The 20,536-nt window shown below is 44.1% G+C and overlaps 1 protein-coding gene across 1 annotated transcript; it reads right to left on the reverse strand.

Moving 5' to 3' along the window:
- Nucleotides 1-1,366: 1,366 nt before the first annotated feature.
- Nucleotides 1,367-1,927, reverse strand: LOC308076928 (small COPII coat GTPase SAR1B-like; the record flags this gene model as incomplete). The annotated part of the gene is made up of 1 exon (XM_080417448.1): nucleotides 1,367-1,927. One exon carries the CDS (start codon nucleotides 1,925-1,927, stop codon nucleotides 1,367-1,369), a length of 561 nt encoding a protein of 186 aa, XP_080273574.1.
- Nucleotides 1,928-20,536: the final 18,609 nt, after the last annotated feature.

Here is a 20,536-nt window from a genome sequence, read left to right on the forward strand (position 1 = left end):
CGGAACAACTCTAATCAGAAACCATATTCTTCTCAGTTTTCACAGTAATCAGTGTGTTATGGTGCTGTGCATACCATTTTGCTCTATGGTGCATAGCACACGCTCGCCTCACCCCTCTGGACGGTACTATGATTATCCTATGAAGGGAAGCATCCAATCACAATCACTATGGTCGTAGCAGTAGATGGCAGGAGCCAGACCCATAGAGAGAGAGTTATGACACGCTTTGATCTCGCAGCAAAGCGGTCCAAACATTGGAACTATCTCATTGAGAGATAGAACGAGTATATCTGCATTCCATTCTAACAATGGGTGTCAACGCTAGTGTCATCACTCTCATATTACAAGATCACGCTGGCAGGAGCGAGAGATAGCCATGCCCTTGGCCCACCCCCTCACATGGCCCTGTATACGCGACGTGATTGGTTAAGAAAAACCTTAACCTGTGTTTGACGGCTGCCGCAGACATAATTTGTATGGGTTTGTATCCCCCCGCGAGACAACTTTTTTTTTTTCATGGGAATACATTTGACTCAAGCTAATATTTTTTGTTAGTTAATTTGTTTCGTTCATGGTTTAGAAAAACAAACAGTTGAACATACAAAATATTTTCAACGAGATCATTTTGACCAAAAAGGTTTGGGCTGAAGCCGAAGCTTATTATGCCTACCTTATTAATATTTAAATTAATTGTGACAAAAGGAAACAAAAGAGCATATTAAAGAAATTAAGTACATTATAGTTAAAATAACCTAGGGGTACTGCCCTTGACAGTCACACTGGCACCACTGGGGATGAGGAGTTTCCGAGCTCCCATGTCCACATACAGTACAGTATTTCTCAATGAGGACTTCCACTGGCAGTTTAACTGTAACTACATCTGACTTGGGGGGGGGCCTCTTCTGGTTGGGATTAAATATTTAAAGCTAGACGCTTTTATTCAAAGCGACTTACAATAACTATGTATACCTTTTGTTAGTGAATACATTTTTATTTTGTCCAATATTGTATGTTATATAACTTTTACAATTGGGGTGATTGTATTCGGTCCTCCCATCTCATTTATTTATATCCTGTGGTCTGGTTTGACCACTAAGTGGTACTCTTCCTGAAAAATAGAATTTCTCACCTGAGTAAACATCTCTATTGGCTCAGTTGTTTCAAGATAGGTAGGTCGGTGTAGAGAGAGACAGGGCAGACAGGAAAAGACAAGACAGGAACAGACTTGAACATTGGTCCCATTTTGGAGAAACCTGCAGGCACCCCCAATACTGTGGGAAAATAATGTTGAGAATAGTTTATCTACCCGTCCCTCCATATTTGGACAACACTGACGTCATCAATAGTTAAATACCACAGTACCCTATTAATCATCAATATGTTTAGCGAGCCAGTTGAACCCATCCCCATACCCCTGTCTCTTCCACACACTGCACATAAAAACCGCCACTGGCCTCAGGTGGGCTTTTCTAGTCGCGTTGGTATACAGGCCAAACATATCTCTGAGATTTTGCTCACTGATGGCCTCTGGACTATCTATCTTATTCCCCAGGATGAGGACTGGGACGGTGGATTCAGTTGTTAGCAGGGCATCAAGTTCAACTTTAGCCTCTCCTAGCCGTGCGTGATCAGCACAATCTACCAGGTAGACGATACCGTCGATGGCATGGAGGTAGTCTTTCCAGATTCTTCGCGCTTGTGTATGACCGCCAAGATCGAAGGTTTTAAAATGTCTTCCGGCAATAGTCAGCTCCTCTGATGTTGGATAGCCTGTGGGCTCATGTTGTCCATGGCTGTTATCTTTGAGCATTCGCAATAGTGTTGTTTTCCCAGCATTGTCGAGTCCAAGAAACACCAGTTTGAAAGTCTTGTACAACCCTAATACTTGCAAGACACTCTTGTAGATCCAGTGAATCGTTGAATACATGTCTTGCGGTTGTGGTGCTATCCCAAGCTTGCTGGGATTTACAGGTACAACATTTGATTAATGCTGTGAGGCCTTATAAAGGACAGTGGATGTGTAGACGTCACCAGTGACATCTCCAGCCGTGCCCAAATGGCATCAAACCTGACTTGGAACGTGTTGCCATGGTGACCAGTTAATTGTTGGAGAGGCCGACATAACAGGCCGCTTCCTAAGCATGTGCAGATCAGCTGGCGGGGGTCTTCGCGGACATCTTCAACCTCTCGCACCCACTGGCCGTGGTGCCTGCATGCTTCAAAATGTCCACTATTGTGCCCATTCCCAAGCCCTCCAAGTACATATGCCTGAAAGACTGGAGACTTGTTGCCCTCACCAGTGGTGAATCTACCGTAGGCCAGGATAGTGAACCTGGACCATGACTTCTCCAGGCCTACCCAATAAAAAACGTTCTGGATCCGCCACTGGCCCTCACCCCGATAGTCAGCAAATGCTCTGAAAGGCTGGTGAGAGATTACATCTGCTCTGCTACCTGCCTCGCTGGATCCCTGGCAGTTTGCATACGTCCAAACAGATCCACAGACGACACAAACGCCATGACCCTTCAACTAAATCATGGGACAACCTACGGGATACTGTAGATGTTATCACTTGAAAATGATGATTATAAAGTTGGATTACTTCGCGGAGGGATAAGGGCAAAGCTCATGCCCAATGTGACGAGAGGCCTATTGTATCGGGTGTCTTATTTCACGTTAGCCACGTTACCCACCTCCAGCCAATGTCATAGTCAGTTCTGTTCATAACTCACCAGAGGTGGAAAAAGTACTCACATGTTTTACTTAAGTAAAAATATCAATACTGCAATGTAGAAATACTTACAACTAAAAGTCCGGAATTCAAAATGTATTTGAATAAAAGTACAAAAGTATTGGTATAAAGATTTACTTAAAGTACCAAAAGTGAAAGTACTCAACTTGAGTATTTTTATGAACCCCGGCCTCCAGCTCGGCTGACCGGCAGGTAACAAGCAACACCAAGAGAGCTAGCTCCCTTGGAGGAGCAAGTTACGGCCAGGTCTTTCGCAGGGTTGTTACAATTGTGTGTGTGTGTGTGTGTGTGTGTGTGTGTGTGTGTGTGTGTGTGTGTGTGTGTGTGTGTGTGTGTGTGTGTGTGTGTGTGTGTATTTGCCAGACCCAGGGGGTCGGCCTACATGAGGCTTTGTCGGTCCCTCATTTCCTCCCGGTCAACGTTTTTCCTCCCGGTTCAACGTTTTTGTCCATATATGGTGCTTACATGTCCCTCTTTTTGATTGGCCAAGCTTAGCGTGACGTAGTGCTCTGTCGGCCATTCAGATTTCCGGCCATTCAGATTTCAACCACTAGGGGTCTGGCAGTACTAGGTCCCCTGGTTCCCTTGTTATTGCGAACGCGGAAGGAGGCGCGGCGAAGCCGCCCCTCCGACCAAGTGGAGCTTACTATGTAACCGTGCTCGGGTTGTGTTTGTGTGTGTGTGTCTGCGTCTCTGTGTGCATGCACTGCCTGTGTGCAGCCTCCAGAGTGCGCCAGAGTGCAGGAATTTAGACAATGCTCTGATTAAAATGCACAACAGCCTGCAAAACACACACACACACACACACACACGCGCACACACACACACACACACACACACACACACACACACACACACACACACACACACACACACACACACACACACACACACACACACACACACACACAATGTCAATGTTCTCTCCCCATCACGGATTACAAGTCCGTAAATACACAATATTTTCGAGCTGCGTTCGCTTCCAGCGTTCGCGCGTCTTACTTGTATATGTATACATATATACATACATACACTATATATATATATATATATATATTTATAAAGGCACAATTGTATTTATTTATTAAGGCACAGATGAGACGCAAGTAGCCAGCCTGTGTAATGTGGCATTACCACTGAACACCGTGATCGTGGTAATGCCGTGATCGAAGATTGGTCAGGGAGGACCCATCATTATTGGACTAATAATGCTTGTTTATGGCATGTATACTCCAGACAATATGTTGTAAATGGAGAAGAGTGATCTCAGAGAAATAAATAAATCAGTGAATTGGTTTATTATTACTTTTGTTACTTTGTAGCATATATCCATGTTTTCTTAGTGCTTTACTTCCTTGACCACTCAGCCTGTTGTTTTTTACGTAATTTAATGGCACTTACCTTGCACTTTGTTAAAACTCCTAACTAAAATGTATTTCAAAATATGTAGCTGATGCTATTTGTCAAATTACACTGTGATTGGGTCCATCTTGGATGTTGGCTCAGGACATCTAGTGTTTATGGACAAATGAACCAATAACATATGTAACAGTTTACAGTAAAGATGAAAGAACTCCTGTAAGTTACACAGCCTAACTTCTTATAAAAGCAAGACAGGGCACATTGTTTTAAAGGTAGCTGTTAAATGGCTGTTAAATCTGGGTTATCTGCAGAGCCCTTGTGTCAATATTATCCCGGTATATGTAAAGGAATGACCAAAAACAAACTTGTGAAAACAGCATGGTTACAAGACGGGTCTACCCTGTATTATTGAAAACATCAACTTGCTTTGAAACATGAATATCCTGTGTTTTGTTCTCCCAGAAGATATTTTCCCAAAGTTCCAACGAGCCTTAAAAGAAAATTCATAACTCTTTGGTCAAAGTTCAAATGATTCCCCCTTGAAAGCCTTAAAAAAAAGTGGCATAACATACAATTCCTCTCTTAAAATCGCACATGTCACTGATTGAGTTGCACAGGCTTCTTCACAGGGGGTCTCCCCCATCTTTCTATTTCTCTTCCTTCATCTCTCTCTCACTCTCTCTCTCTCTCTCTCTCTCTGTTCCTTTCTTTCTCTCTCTCTGCCCCCTTGCTCTCTTTCTCCCTCTCCCTATCTATCGGCTGAGTGGAATTCATCATCTGTTGCGAGGGCGCAAGAGCACATGATAAGCATGCAGCGAGAGCGCAGGCCTGGCCGCTATATCACTGGGAATGAATGAACGACCCCACTCTGACCCGACCAGGAGAGGAAAACACATGTTCTGCTGGTCTCGGCCGGCTGGCTACCTGCAGAGAGGGTTGGGAATTCCTCCAGCAGGAGGGAGGGAGATGTGGGGAGAGAGATGGAGGGATAGAAGGAGGAGGAGGAGAGACGGTCTCCATGTGTCTGAGGGGTCCCTGACATTAACCCGGAGAAAGACGCTCGCATGCTGTCCTTTCCAACGACTCGACCATTGTTTATTGAAACGTTAAGGGTTAAATGATGTTTGATGTATAGGAGGGGGGGGATACGTTCGGGTGAAGGGGGGCGCTGGTAATGAGAAAGGGGCTTTTGGGAGGGGGCGGGGGGGTGGGGGAGGCATTCAATGTTTTGGGATGACGTGGCAGCTGCGCAGAAAAATGTTTGCAAAACTTTCAAACCTCTGAATACGAGCTTAAGGTGCGTTTTTTTGTAGCGGGATTTCGTGCTTGTCGGGGGCCGCAGCCTGGCGTGAGTGGCAGGCCCCGGAACAGTCTCCGACTAGACAGAGATTTAATATGATATTATATAGTTGCTTGGCTCACTCACACCCTGCAAATCATGTGTTTCCTGTTCTGGACGCAGCGAGGTCCACCGCTACCCATTGTTTTTTTTATTGTGCGTAAAATTCTTGCCACCTTCCAAATCCGCAGGGGAACACGAGCGCTTTTGTCCACCACTCCCCTTCACTTCAGAGTAGGTTCATAGATTTTTTACATTCCCCGCCCATGTGCCAATTAAAAAGTGAGGCTGAATTTCATTTTCCAGCAACAAGCGTGTGATGGGGTGCGTGCGTGCATGCGTGTGTGTGTGTGTGTGTGTGTGTGTGTGTGGGGGGGTGTGTACTTATATTACTATACTTGTGAGGGCTAAATGTCCCCACAAGTATAGTAGAATCTGAGAAATAGACATTGTGAGGACCATTTTCGTTAGGGCTGGGCATTTAGAGGATAGGTTTCGGATTGGAGTTATGCCTGATTTTTACTTAGTTGCACGCCGGTGTCATGCACCAAAAATAGCCGATCTACAATCTCACAGTTTGTAGATCAGCTATTTTTGGCTTTAGGTTAAAAATGGCGTGTGCGTGTGTGTTAGCATTTCTGCATGAAGGAGACACCGTTTACACCAGTGGTTCTCAAACTTTTTCATGTCAAGGACCCCCAAAATAGCAAGGGGGATCTACAAGCTTGTAGATCTGCTATTTTTGAATAGCCAAAGTATAAAATATGGTTAAAGTGGTTAAATTGATTGTGACTCTATATTAACTAATTTTGCTGGGGACCCCCTGGTACCTCCCCCAAGGACCCCTGGGGGTCCCCGGACCCCACTTTAAGAACCAATGGCTTACACTGTTTAAGGAGGACCCTTACAGGGTCCACTCACTTACACACTAAAGCATTTGACTGTGTGGAGAAGGAGACACATGTGGAAGCAAGGGTATAGGCCTACTGGTGGCTAATACAGGAGAGCATGGAGGATTTGACACAGAAAACGGTCCCCATTACCGGGCGGGCGGTGGTGGGATGGAGGGCGGAAGAGAGGGGCTGGTGTGTGTGTGGAGGGCTGCTGTGGGCGGGGCCACATCGCCCCTTTATTTACTTTGACCCTGGGACCACGGGAGGCCCGAGGAGGGCACATGCCGAACTCCCCAGGCGGGCAGCGCTGCCATGCCCTCTCCCTCACCTCTTTGCCCGCCCCTCTGTCTCCAGTTAGGAGATATATGTCTGTTTGGAGCCGGGGGTACAAGAGCTAAGATGACACCCCCCCCCCCCCCAGCCCCTCTGTCTGTTCCTTGCATATCTAGGTTAGGACAGCTGGCCTTGTGTCCAAAAATACGGTTTGGACATTTATTTTTTGGACACTGCATGTTTTCTTGTTGTTTTACATTAGCAGTGTATGATTCGTTGATAATTGATGACATTTTTTATTCTATAATGTAAATGCTTAGTATTTGAACTGTGCAGATAGCAACACATTCTGGTAGTTCTACACAGGCTACAGTTTGTTAATATTGCTGTTAAATTATGACATAATAGTGCTTTCTAATACAAATGTTCCACTTGATGATGAGATATCGTTGCTGTCGGGCAGAAACCTTGCATCTCGATATTTTTTCGTACATTAACTCTCTCAGTGCCAATGAAATAAAAAAATATGTTCATACTGTGCCAGCAAAAGTGCTTAGGAAGCGAGATACAGCCTTTTTCAGTTATAAGTTAAACAAGGAGTGGATGGAGCTGCAAATCTTCAGATAATGATATCTTAGGTTCTGAACATTTAAAAAAAAAAAAAAAAAAGTACATTGGATCCATTGGAGCACATTTTTTTCCAATTCCTGAAAAGTAACCATTTTGGACGTTGGTTTCCGCCTGACAGTGACGATATCCTGTTTGGCCTCCTGTTTACTGAAATGCTCCGTCTTTAGGACAGGTTTTATCGCTTGTTTAACTGTTACGTTGACGTGTCTCTGAATGGAAATTGATACAATCTGCAGTGTGCACGTGCGAGTCTCAGAGAGCCTTGCTCACCTCTCTCCTCTTTTGTCTATATATGAAATTAAACGATTAACGATTTTAAACCTTCCACACATTGCTATAGCCGGAGGACATGGTTAGACAAACCCAACTCCTCGAGCAATCAAAGACAAGGAAAGACACATTCAAGTTTTATTCTAAATAAATGTCATCAGAGCCTCCTAAATAAATGTTACATATTTTGAGTATGTGTATAAGTAATTGGTATGTACAGGCTTCATAATTTTTTCATAAATAAACTCATAATTATAAGCCGCAATAGAGGTTAGTGGGGGAAAAGAGAGCAAGATGTTAATTATTCAAATGAGTCGAACTCTACCTGCCTGCACTTCAATGCCATCACCGTGGTAATTATTACCGCATGGTAATGCTATTGCTATGGTGAAGCCAAGTGTGATTTATTTAGTTAGGACAATTATGCAGTGTGATTAGAAATGCAAACATAATTGCAATTTAAAGTGGATATTTCACTTGCAAAGAACATTTTCTTTTTCTTGCTCATTACTCATTGAGTTGAATAGTCAGCCCTTCTACAGTATGTTAATGGGAATCCGTAGCCACAAGCATTGCGACTTTTGTCTTCAGACATGTGAATTGCTTCTGAAATAGACACTAGTGTATGGATATCCAATCAGTCATCTCTTTGCCATATATCTATCGGCTTGTATTGTGATTTTAGGAGTAGGTTTTTAACAATTTAAACCCTATATACTTTGTCGTACATCAATAGCTAGAACAGCCGATCTATAACGCATGGTGATTGTGTAGATCTTCTATTTTCACAGAATGTTGAATTTTTTTGCGGACATTGATTTTTGCGGAATCAATGTCATAATTGATGATTGTTCGCCTATTACGACATGCCCAGAATAGGGATGCTAGGTTCATGTGGTTAAAATGATAGTCATGAGAGATTTCCAAAGCAACCAATAGCTAATGGTTGGTTGACTGTTCATGGATGGAACTGAATACTTTGATTGATCCCTTAAGAAAATCAATCAATCAATCAAACTAACAACCAGCAAACATTAAAAACACAAGTTTGGTGGATGATGATGTAGTCAGGACAGAGGTAGCTACATGGTAGTATATCAGAGGATATGACTGTGCTGAAAGGTAAAAAATGTTTTATCGTAGCCCATTTACACTTGTGATGGCTGCGAACATGGCTTGCACGTTTAAGTTGACATGTGACAGAGGTGACAGCGGAGTTTAACCTATGGTAATGACGTCTCTGGACTGACTGAGGTTCGGCAGCCAAGGGATTTGGAATCAAGAGGTCTTGTTTAGTGAAAAGAGGGTTAATTGATTGTCAAATCGTGTCAGGGTGTAGTGCGTTGCAGAGATGACTCGGGGGCAAACGTGTCCTCGTTGAACATGGTGCCCTACCGACCGGCAAGCTCAGTGGAGTCAGTTCGCAGCACAGTGGCAGTGCTAGAAAATGTCACCCCAAGTTGACATCCATATTCCATTACAGCTATCGCTCAATATCTCCATGCCGTGCAAATTATAGCCTTTCAGCAGACCATAAAGTAGCAAAGTGAAAAAAGCCATATGGAAATAAACTTTGTAATGTGAGGAGTTTGCCAAATTTGCTAAATGCCTGTTTATCTCTTAATCTACTGGCAAATAATTAATATCCTTTATTTTTGAAGTTACATTTTAGGCTTTGCGAGAATAAAGGATAAACAAAAGTTAAATAATGAAGAAAAGAATCCATTGAAAATAGACGTGTTTTGTCTTGAGAGTTACACGCTGTGACATATTGAATGGCCAATTACTCTACTGTAAACCGCTTTACCATTGAAAGCTGGAGCCAATGGCAAAATCTATCCAATTCCAGTGGTTATAAGTACCCAGAGTGTTTTGGACTTCTATGGGGACGTGAATGAAGCTGCTGGGCATCCAGTGAATTTCAACCCCATCTTGTTCCTCTCCGAAAGGCTCTGGCGTGGGCCTGTGGTTGCCAGGCACCTCCTGAGGTGACTCTATCAGAGCCAGTCAAGCCTGAAATCAATCACTCACACCCATCAAAGGCTGCCCTGCACTGCCATTGTGACTGAGCCATCTGGGCCTCAGCACACTGTCTACATTTATCTCTATGAACTATATGTGGCTCTGTGTGTGTGCATGTCTGTGGGCTTGCTCGTATGTTTGCGTGCGCATTGGGTGTGAATGAATGCTTGCACCGGCCGGGCGTATTCCTCCGGCCTGTGTATGGGTGTTTGGACACGCACGCTCGAGGGCGGAAGTAATGAGACGAGTGATAAGTGGAGAGTAAAAGTAACATTTTACTGTGTGTTTTACTTGCTGTACCATGGCCATATACCTAGAACCAGTTGTGCATGCAGTCGGAGGCAATGGCAGGCCAGCGCATGCAGCATGAATGCACACCACCTTACATCTGTTCGCAGCCTTTCGCTACATGCCTCTCCTGCATGGCGTCATCTGCTTGAACCAGTTTTCCTGTGTAGAGGCCTTTCTCCTTTGGCCCTGCTCCGGTCAATCTCCCCCCGCTCTCCAATCCGTCTGCCCCAGTGCTGTGTGCTAACCGCCCCGCACGCAGACAGGCAGCACAGAGTTGAATGGCGCTGAGTGTGCGGTAGTCACCATTGGAGGGCAGTAGAATACCAGCGCATTCATCTCCATCAATGCAGGCAGGGGAGGGGGGGGCCCTCGCCCCGGAGGCGCCCTAAAAGCTACTACTTAGAGGGACGTTGGGAGCACAGAGACAGGCTGGGGACGATGTGGACGGGTCAGGCCAGCCACTGGACTCCAGTGACTCTTGACGTTCGACCAGTAAGTGGGTGAATTCTAAAGATAATATACAAACTCTCAAATGGCATGCTCACAAGAACATGAAGGAAAGACAAACTCACAGTCGCAAATAGACTTATGTGTGGATGTAGGGAAATTAATTGTGCCATTGGAATAAAGGGAATGGCTGGGATACTGTGGCGTTATGTAAATGAAACAGAATCAATTTACAGTATATTAAAATATGGCCAAAAACCTATCATCCTAATATCAAGTGTGGCAGTTCATATTTATCTCTGCACCATTCTGCAAATTAAACTACAAAATAATAATGCATATATTCATTTTTTTTAGATCAGAGGATATAATTTCTTTATTATTATTATTATTATTATTTGTATTAGTCTGATTGGTAAGTCAAATACTACGTTGTGTTTTCCAACCGAACAACAAAACACGACCCTTAAGTTTTTGGTATTGTCAGGTAATACAATTTTCAGGTAGATTTGAATTATATTCTGCCTTATCAAAAGGTTATACAAAAAAAAAAAAAAACTTGTCCCTGCTTTATGCAGGACCTTGCGTACGGTTTGAACTATTCAACCAAACACCAGTCATTGTACTTTAAATAATTCTAGTTAAATAAAAATAAATTACTTAATAATTAAATTAATCAGAAATACTATTGCCTTCCTGTTCTGAAGGCTCCTTTAATCCTTCCTTCAATAAGAGTTCAATGCGGTACGGATGAGCTGCAATATCCATGAGCTTCACCCAGTTTGCACATATTCTACAAATCCTTCCAAGTGCATATAGGACCAATAATCTATCACACACGTAAATGAGCCCTAAACCCCTTTTATCCCAAGTATAAAAATGTATTACTGCACATACATGTCTCTGTTCCGGGGCTCAAAGTCCTTTTTCAAAATGATAATCTCAGATCAGATGGCTGCTAGAAAATCTGAAATAACCTTTTAAGATGATAATTATGTTGAATCATCACTTTCAGATCAGGAGGATAATATATCGTGTAATACTTTTAATGGACTTTACAGGTTATTTTTAAGTTAAAAACATTGCGAACATGTTTCAAAATATGGGAAGAATTTTGTCAGGAAAATAATGATCATGAAAGAAAACATTGTAAACGCGGCTCTACGGTAAGTTGATGATATATTGCAGGACAAGACGCATTAGCTTGCATTTTAGTCACATTGCTTTTTTGTTATTTCGATACAATAATTCTGATATCCTTTTTTTTCCATAATGTTTCTGGTGTTGTTGCCATCCAGCTTTGATTGACTCTTTTATTCAGTTTAGCTTGTAACCTATAATAATACCATAACCATAATGTATCACACTGCCCTTCCATATAATAATAATCATATCTTAACAAATTCTGCAGGTAATTTTTCTGTTAACACTTACCCATAATAGTCAGCTATATACATGCAATACATTAATAAATAATGCTTATTTATAGAGTGCAGAATTTAGGAATGATTGAATATAGTTTTTTTTTTACAAATATATATTCCGAAAACAACACGTTTTATGTCAATGCACACATTTAAATATTTCTCGAGTCATTTTACAACAAGCCAGGAAACTTCCATCTCAGCAAGAAAAGACCCAAGTCCCATGTTATCTGCTTTTACATTAACGTCCGTGTTTTCTCCACTCCATTTAGACAGTGAACTGGGATGCCCCGGTCCCGAGTGCAATGTCCCAGACCTCGGCCTGCTCTTTTATGTACACATATACTCCTCGCTGTGAAGGGGTCCCATAGTTGAGAATTCCACTTAGAGAGCGCGTTAAACTATGCCGGGATATTGGGGCGGTCATGTTCTCGCTCTCTGCACTTTAGAGCTACTGCATGTTGTCCCCAATACCCAGTTGGTTAAGCGTAAACAGGATACACGATTCAGCTAAAGTGAAAAACTTGTTTGTTTCGTGCTATTTTATTTATTTGAGAAGCATCTCTGGCTATTTTGTAGTACTCATTGAACCAACACTGATAAATATGTCTTTGCAGGTATATGTCTGGGTAATCAGTGGTACTCAACTTGAACTCCTGTAGTTATGTTATGACTGTTTGCACTGTTGAAAATGCAACTTTGTGAGATTGGTTTTGGGCATAAACATTTGAATGAACAAACATAAGAATTACTAACAATTTGGTGCAACTTCATTTCTATCTTCACATCAATTACAATTTTGTTCTTTGAAATGTTTTGTTTGAGGATTGACACATTTTTCTATATCGCCATTAATATTGCAACAATTGCAATTTAAGATGTTTTACAAATGTGAACATTTGATTACTCGGATTGTCCCCATTCAGTGCCTTTGCTCTCCTTTCGTATGGCACAACTTTGTTGTTGTTTATAGCCTATTGTGTCTGAGCTTTGTTTTGCCGTGTTTGTTTGCCACGATGCTACTGTTATCGCTGTGCCAAATACAGCAGGAAAAAGAACTTTGCATGTTGACGGCAGCAATTTCCAAACACTGTTACTGTGTTTACAAGTGCCAGGGGGCGAAGAAGGACCTTTCATTTCCCTCCTGCTAATTGTTTGATTTCCTGTTGCCGCTGGAGAGCTGGGCGTACTGCAGGAAAAGAGAGAAAGCCCAGGTTGGCACAGGAGCCTGCACGCTCTCTCCCACTTCATTTGTCTCAAACGCCGCCATGGCTCCAGGCTAGATTCTCTCTGGAGCTTTGTAGAAATACCACAGTGACATCTGACGTTGTCTGTCTGCAGTTTCTTTTTTATCATCTCTTTTTTTTGTTGTTCCCCTCCTCTATTCTCCACCATCTCAAGCTGTTATAAACACCCTCACCAGCCCCTGTCACTGTTTGCTTTGCAGCCCTCGCTGCACTAAAAGAGGACTAATGTCTGAATAACGTTAACGTTAGTCACTGAGGCCATGCAATACCGAATCATAAATCTTTAGGATTCAAGAGTGTGCAGGTCTTCCAGAATGGAACGAGGTCTCCGGCTTCAGCTGGGGCTTCTGGTTTATGCCCTCTGCTATTATTGTGCCTATCTGGAAGCTGTCATCGGTTGGTTTGCGCGGAGATATGACCCTCTCATCCCCAGACTGATCCCGGTCCCCATTCCAGCAGGTGGTGGGCTTTAAAAGTTCTTGTTTGTAAGCTACCGTGGGAGAGATGACACATTTACGACGAACTGCGCAGGGCCAAAACAGGCTGGATGCAGACGGGCGGGGAAGAGCCCTCGCTCGTGGCATGCAGTGCGGTGCAATGCATTGTGGGGCTTCCTTCTGAGGGGCCAGAGCACCACATAGAGTGCCGGACTCACCTACCGCTGTTTAATCACCCGGGGCCATTCTCATGTAAATGTATGTTAATCAGGACACAAGGAGATTGTTTTAATCGGATTGCTGGTTTTTGTTTTGTGTTGCTTCTGCCTTCAGAACTTGGGAATGCACCGGGAACAAAAAGTGCCGTTGTCAGGCGGCAGTAAGCCAGTAATTCCTCTCGCAGCTTTTTGACGTTAGCACAATCCCGCCGACAGACAGACAGACGCTCTGCGGGGACCTCCATGGCGATTGGGCCTCTGTAGGATTTTGCCCCTGAACCTGGGCGCTGTCTTTTTGAATTAACTCAAAGGGAGAGAGTGCGATTCCCAACCTGTGGGCCAGGGCCCACTGGTGGGCCGTGCGGATATTGCAAGCGGGCCCCCAAATAATGAGTAAAACACTATGATTTGTAATGACAATATAACATTATTATTGTTGAAATTTGATGTCAAAATTAATGTCATGGTATTTTTTCTTTAAAACCTTGAAATTTTTGTTTTGATTGTGATACCGATAATTAGGAACTTAAACTGTACTGTACAATGTTAGTTCCATTGATAATAATCGATTGATTGATCATTAAAATAAACCTGCTCTGAAAATGCACGCTATGCCCAACCATCTGACCACTTAACACGGCAGCCATTCGGCTGCCGTGTTAAGTGGTCAGATGGGTGGGCCGCGAACACTTTGAGGATTTTCAAGTGGGCCCTGATCCAGAAAAGGTTGGCAACCACTGGTGTAAAACCAATCGGTGCCCAGTCTGCCCGCTGGGCCCCCGCCTCTGAAGCCTAGGCCTGAATAGGACTGCGACAAGATAACAAAACAAAAAACGTAGAACCTGGGACTGTACTTTCATTTCACGGCCCAACTATACGACAAGCTGCTATCCAGCAAACAGCACAAAGTAGCTTCTGTTCTGTGTGACAATATAGTTTAGTGAGTCCAATTATTTTCAACGATGAAATTACGCATTGACTGCCAATCACGTAGATCTACGCGAACCGCTTTAAAGCCGCCACGTGCCAATCGCGTAGATCTACGTGAAGTGAAAAAATATATATATATATATATATTTATTTATTTTTATTTTATTTTTTTTTACTTTTTTTTTTTTCCAATTTCACCCAAAGACCAAGGAGATATGATTAGTTGAAGATCTAGACTCCTATCCACTTCCTTGTTAACTTAAAACTTAAAAATGCTGTATTTCGGCTCCTGAGTACTTTTTTTTTTCCAATGAAAAACTCTGGCACTGGCTAAAAAAATATGAAATAATTCTGGCAGTAATACGGCGACTTCCTGAACTGAAAATACACTGTGATCGACATTGTAACCTCAAACAGAAAACCAGAGCTGATATCGGTAGGCATTACATCACACTTAACCTAATAGGCCTACAGTGTAAAAATCATGAGTGTTCATTTAGCTCAGAGTGTAACAAAAAATCGACCCACGCAGGTCCATTTTTACGTAGAATCCTGAGCGTTAATTTAACTGAGAGTATATATTGTCTGTCGGGTGGAAACCTGTCCAAAACTGTTACTTTTCAGAATTCAATTTCAAAAGTAGCAAAAGTAGCAGATCTACAAGCCCAAAACGCATCCCTTCGCGCCGTGTTTCGAGCTTGTGGATCTGCTACTTTTGATGCTTTTGAGTGACACTGTAGTACGATCAAGTAGGGCGTCAAATTTACGAAAAAACACAAAAAGTAAAAATATGGAGATAGGAGGTTTCTGCCCGACACCAACGATACGTAGCGGATTGAGACGAGCAGCAAAAGAAGGCGACCGCCGTGTGACTGACTTGTGCCACATCGCCTTGGGTCCCGTGTGACGGATGCCCCTACCAGTGCCAGAGCATTTCTGCCTGCCAGCAGGCCTTTAATCCCTCCTAATGGGGGTTGTCATCTCACTGCTAATTTAAATGCTTCAACCACAAGGCTCCCCCACCTGGCTAAGCTAATCCCAGTGCGAAGGGGCCCCCCCTTCCCTTCCCCGCAGCTAGCTTCCTCGTTCTGGGGGCCCAGGGGCCTGGAGGCCCCGCCACCCTCCTACACGACAACAGCATCTTTCAATCATCTCTCCCTGATTGTATTAATCTTATCTGTGTTTAATTACATTTTTTAAGACTCTTGCTGTATGCCATCTTTGCACACTGTGGGGGCCTCAGAGGGCTCCTCATTTCAGATGCATTTTCATTTGGGCACAAATCCCCGTCAAACACTGCCAAAAAAATTATGGCCCGAGCTGTTTTCCATTTCCATGGTTGGGGAGGGTTTGTAAACTTCTTGGTTATGGCCTAAAGTTGTATAATATCGTATAATGACAATTTTAATTTTTTTATTTATTCTACTTTGGTTCAATTGGGAGATTTTGACGTTTTGATTGAAAAGTAACTCGCAGACCACGGCTAAACGTTTTAGGGCCTTGGTAGTCTGATGTTAAGATTGTTGCCAAAAAATGTCACACTGCCTCAAAAATAATTACACTAGGGGCACCGATGGCCTAGTGGTTAAGGCGCATACCACATGTAGGCTCTGATGCAGCCCGTCTTGGGTTTGATTCCCCAGCCTGACGGCCTTTGCTGCGTGTCACTCCCTGTCTCTCTCTCCCTGTATCCCGTCAGTCTTCACTGTGCTATCCAAATAAAGGCAAAAAAGTCCAAAACATATCTTTAAAAACGTAATAAATCAGATAATTTCCCTCATCTCATGGATTAATTTGCTTTATTTTGTATTTGTACCACAAATTGGATCCTAAAATGTATGTTTTCTTGTACAATACACTTGACATATATATTCTGGATTTTATAGTACAGGTGAAATTTGAGTTTAATACAGTTGAACACCTTAGAATAATGAAGCCCAATATAACAGACATAACTGAAAGAGCAACCCCACTGTATGAGCTGGTGAAGGAATAGAATAGTTTTGGTTTTGTCAAGGATACAACAGGAGGGAATGGTGCTGTTGCAAGTGCATTTAATTAACCAGGGCTAATTGTAGAGTGTTGGGATGGCACGTCTACAGACCTCATTTTGACATGTCATAAAGATGCATGTGGCCGCGGTCCAGAGCAACATGAACATGGTAACTAACAGGTGTTTTTTTGTATCTACATCATCATGATTTACAGCTCCGCTTAATGACGCTGCCGCTTTTGAGAGTGATTGTGATTGCAATCAGAGATATGCTTTTTTTCCCTCACTTACAAGTAAAACCATCAGCCATCTGTTCAGACCAAGAAGTCTTTTGACTGCAAACTCTCTGAGAATCCTGACCAGTTTTATACGATGCAGACGTAGAACATTGTGTCCTGGATAAGACTATACCAACGCCACACCTTCAATTACTTATTTTCATATTCAAACGCACAAAGTGAGCAACAGAAATATAGATGATGTACCATGCAGTACTACCTAGGAATGCATGTTTACAGTAGTAATTTCCCCGCTTACGTTGTGTCAGTAAAACGTGCCATAGCAAATGCGGAGGTGTTAGAAATTGTGTTCCAAAAATATTTACATAGCTATCAAATTCACCCTCAGCTCGGCATCCTCATCTATAATGGTGTTAGGGTGTGACGCTAAGGCTTGTAGCAAGCAGCGGGACACTGCGTACCACTTTAATTTGGAAAGGAAGATCGAGGCGGTCACCCATGGAGCTTGTTGATGCCATTTTTCTTTGCATATTCCTGGTGGTGATCTGAAGTTGAAACACCCCGTTCTTCCATCCTTGGGTGCGAGCTAAATGCTCGCGTAAGTACTGCGAGACGGAAGCCCTGGAGGGTCTCTTCTTGTACCAGGGGGTGTGGGGGGGGGGGGGGGGGCTCACTGCCAGCCAAAGTCAGAGGGTTGGTGGGGTGAAGTTGATTATTAAAATACATTTTTTTTTAAAGATTTGATGTTCAAAGGTGCTATACCTGAAAAGAGGTGACGATGTGCCCGGGAACATCACACAGGATTACATGCCTCGGTTATTGTCGCCACATCAAGTGGCGCTGCAAAGTAAATGTGTCGGCGAGCTCGTGGCTCATTTGAATAATATCTGGAGTGCAAAGACAGATATGGGTTTTTGGGGTGAGAGGGAGTCGTCGTGTAGCGGGGGCCGGGGTGGGGATGTAGTGTTCTGAAAGGGACAAAGGGAAGGAGGACCCTGGTGCACGGCACATGAAAACGATGGTCCGACTTCAAAATGTCAAGCTCATGATCAGAGCAGGCTCGCCGATGATTTCATGCCCTCCCCGTTTATTTGATCTCACACGTCTTTTTATGTCATCTGCGGGGCTGGAAACTGTAAAATTGAAAGAGACGGACCGAGAATCGCACATTAACGAGGGGAAATTAACATCTAACAGCCCTTTTTCTCTCCTCATTATGCCGTCGGAGCTGGAGTGCGGTTTATGCAGCGCCTTTGAGCGGCCTTTCTGAGGTCAGGCTCCTCTTATTCCCCAATGTGCGAGACTCCTGAACCGCCATTATCACCAGCTCAGCCTCGCGCGCTGGAAGAGGAGCCCTGATCCGTGTGACAGTGGAAGAGGAGCCTTGTAATGACCCCCATTCAACAAAGCATCACTGATAAAAGGATTAACTAATTGAATTAACAGAGTAAAGTACTTTATAACTGTTAATTATGTGGTTCCCTTGGCTGCTCTGGGCCACTAGCACCCTTTGTTTGGAAAGCTGCTTGTCTGTCCTAATTGACCTCTGGGGAGCCTTTTGGAAGTGTGCGTGGGGGGGGGGGGTGTGGGGTGGGTGCCTTACACAGTCCAACAGCTAGTATAAACAAACTGACAATTCACTTTGGTGTAGAGTGACACTCTGTGGAACCAGGGGACACAGGCCTAAATGACCTTCAATGTACCACCAGAGAATAGCGCCTCCTTGGATCTGGGCTCCTAAGAGGCCCTGTTCCTCTCTCTGGAGAGGGGGCCTGCGTGGTAGGACTGTAGACAGGACATAAACTATCCTTTGTATTTGGGCGGGACGCTCAGAATTGAAGTCCGTTATTGGTGCATCTCCTTTCCGGTGCTTGGTCCCAAAAGTATGCATTTATACACTCTCTGAGTTCAAATAACAATCATTCTATAACATATTGTAAGGTGTGTGTGTGTGTGTGTGTGTGTGTGTGTGTGTGTGTGTGTGTGTGTGTGTGTGTGTGTGTGTGTGTGTGTGTGTGTGTGTGTGTGTGTGTGTGTGTGTGTGTGTGTGTGTGTGTGTGTGTGTGTGTGTGTGTGTGTGTGTGTGTGCGTGCGTGCGCCAGTGGCACAGTGTGCACGTGCGTGCATGCGAGAGTGTGTGTGCGCATACGGTGAGCACCATTTACCGAATCTGTTTCTTGCAGTTCTGTGTGTTGTGTGAAAACCCTTAATCTTGCATAATCTGGATGTGGGTCAGAGGAGGGAGATTACTATGTGGAGTCCTCCTCATACCGTGGCAAGTTCGCTTCGTTTGTGTCTCGTCTCAGAACTTCACAGGAGACTTGCGAGAGACTCTTTAGTCACAGAGAGCGTCCCTTCCAAACGTGTGGCCAATCACATTATTAATCGCCATGACTGCCGTGAATAGGCTGTGATGTGACCTGGTCTCCCATCCATCCCCTCTCTGAGGCAGCGCCGCCTTTTCCCAGTCATTCTCTTAACCCTTTCTCCGCCGCCAACGGGTCCGGCCACCGAAATCCTAATGACCTCCTTGACAAGTGATCCATCAGTTGGCAATTACAACATCTGTCGCCATGACAAAGCTGCCCACAAGGATGGCTCCAGCGCTCTCTTTTGGGGCCGCTCTTCCTCCCCCTCGATTATGTCTGGGGGTTCTTTTTGGAGGGGAGGGATGCAGGGTTGGAATGGGGTGGGGGGTGGACAGTGGGGGTGGACGGGGGGGTGGGGGGGTTAGCCACTTTGTGCTGTAAAAAGGGGCTGCCCCACAACACAGACAGACATGTTGACAGCAAACACAAACATAGCAAAACAAATGGGTCCCGCCTACCTCTTTAGATTTCCATTCAAATGCACTCCACAACTCTGTGAAAGTGCTCTATCTTCTATAGAGGGAAGAACCTACCAGCTGCCATCGTCTCTTCTCGCCATAAAGAGGACCTTTCACTCGGGAACAATGAGAAGGCTTCTCTTTTCTCCGGGGCCCAGAGTTGCTGCCGCTGCACCACGTTTTCATTTCAATAGCCATAGATCAGTGCGGGACAACGGTCCGTAAGTGATGGCTCATCTGAATAAGCCAACAAGACGTTTTGTTAACGTCTGTAAATATGCAACGCTCTTTGACGACGCTGTGCGACAATAAGCCGACACTGTAGCATGTTTTACCTACATAGCGAGAACGAAAGGCTGCCTGATCTGTGGAGGTGTGAGTGTGAGGAGGAATAAATCCTGTTTCAGGTGGATACATTTTGCATTTGATGTCTTTCATGCTATGTTTTCTGTGGCTCAGTGGGAGGAAGGTGTGGGGACTTTGCCTTCCTTTTTTTCCTCGCCTCTTTAAGTGGAGCACTGGATAGATGGCATGACATCACGGGCCGAGCCGGCAGCACAATGCAAAGGTCACGCGGCCCATTGATCTAGGGGGCCCCTGATAGAACCCCCCCCCCCCCCCATATTATGGGCCCGCGCACGCAGGGTCTTACACACACTGAGCCATAGAAACAGACCACAAATGGAGCCTTGTTGTCTCCCTATTCAAGGCCGGCAATCAGCGGATTTACACTTTGATGTGGAGCCGAGGAATAAAGCCCTTTGGAGCATTGACCTTTATCGACTGATGGATTAAAATCCATAGCTCTCTTCTCTCTCTCTCTCTCTCTCTCTCTCTAAACTACATGTAACTACAAGTTACAGTCCAGCTAGCTGGGCACTAACAGCAAGCTGTTTTAAAGTCAGGGCATTTATTTTTGTTTTCACTCTCTTTCCTTTTTCC

The sequence above is a fragment of the Gymnoscopelus braueri genome (genome assembly GCF_963280865.1).
Source record: "Gymnoscopelus braueri genome assembly, chromosome: 21".
Taxonomy (NCBI): domain Eukaryota; kingdom Metazoa; phylum Chordata; class Actinopteri; order Myctophiformes; family Myctophidae; genus Gymnoscopelus; species Gymnoscopelus braueri.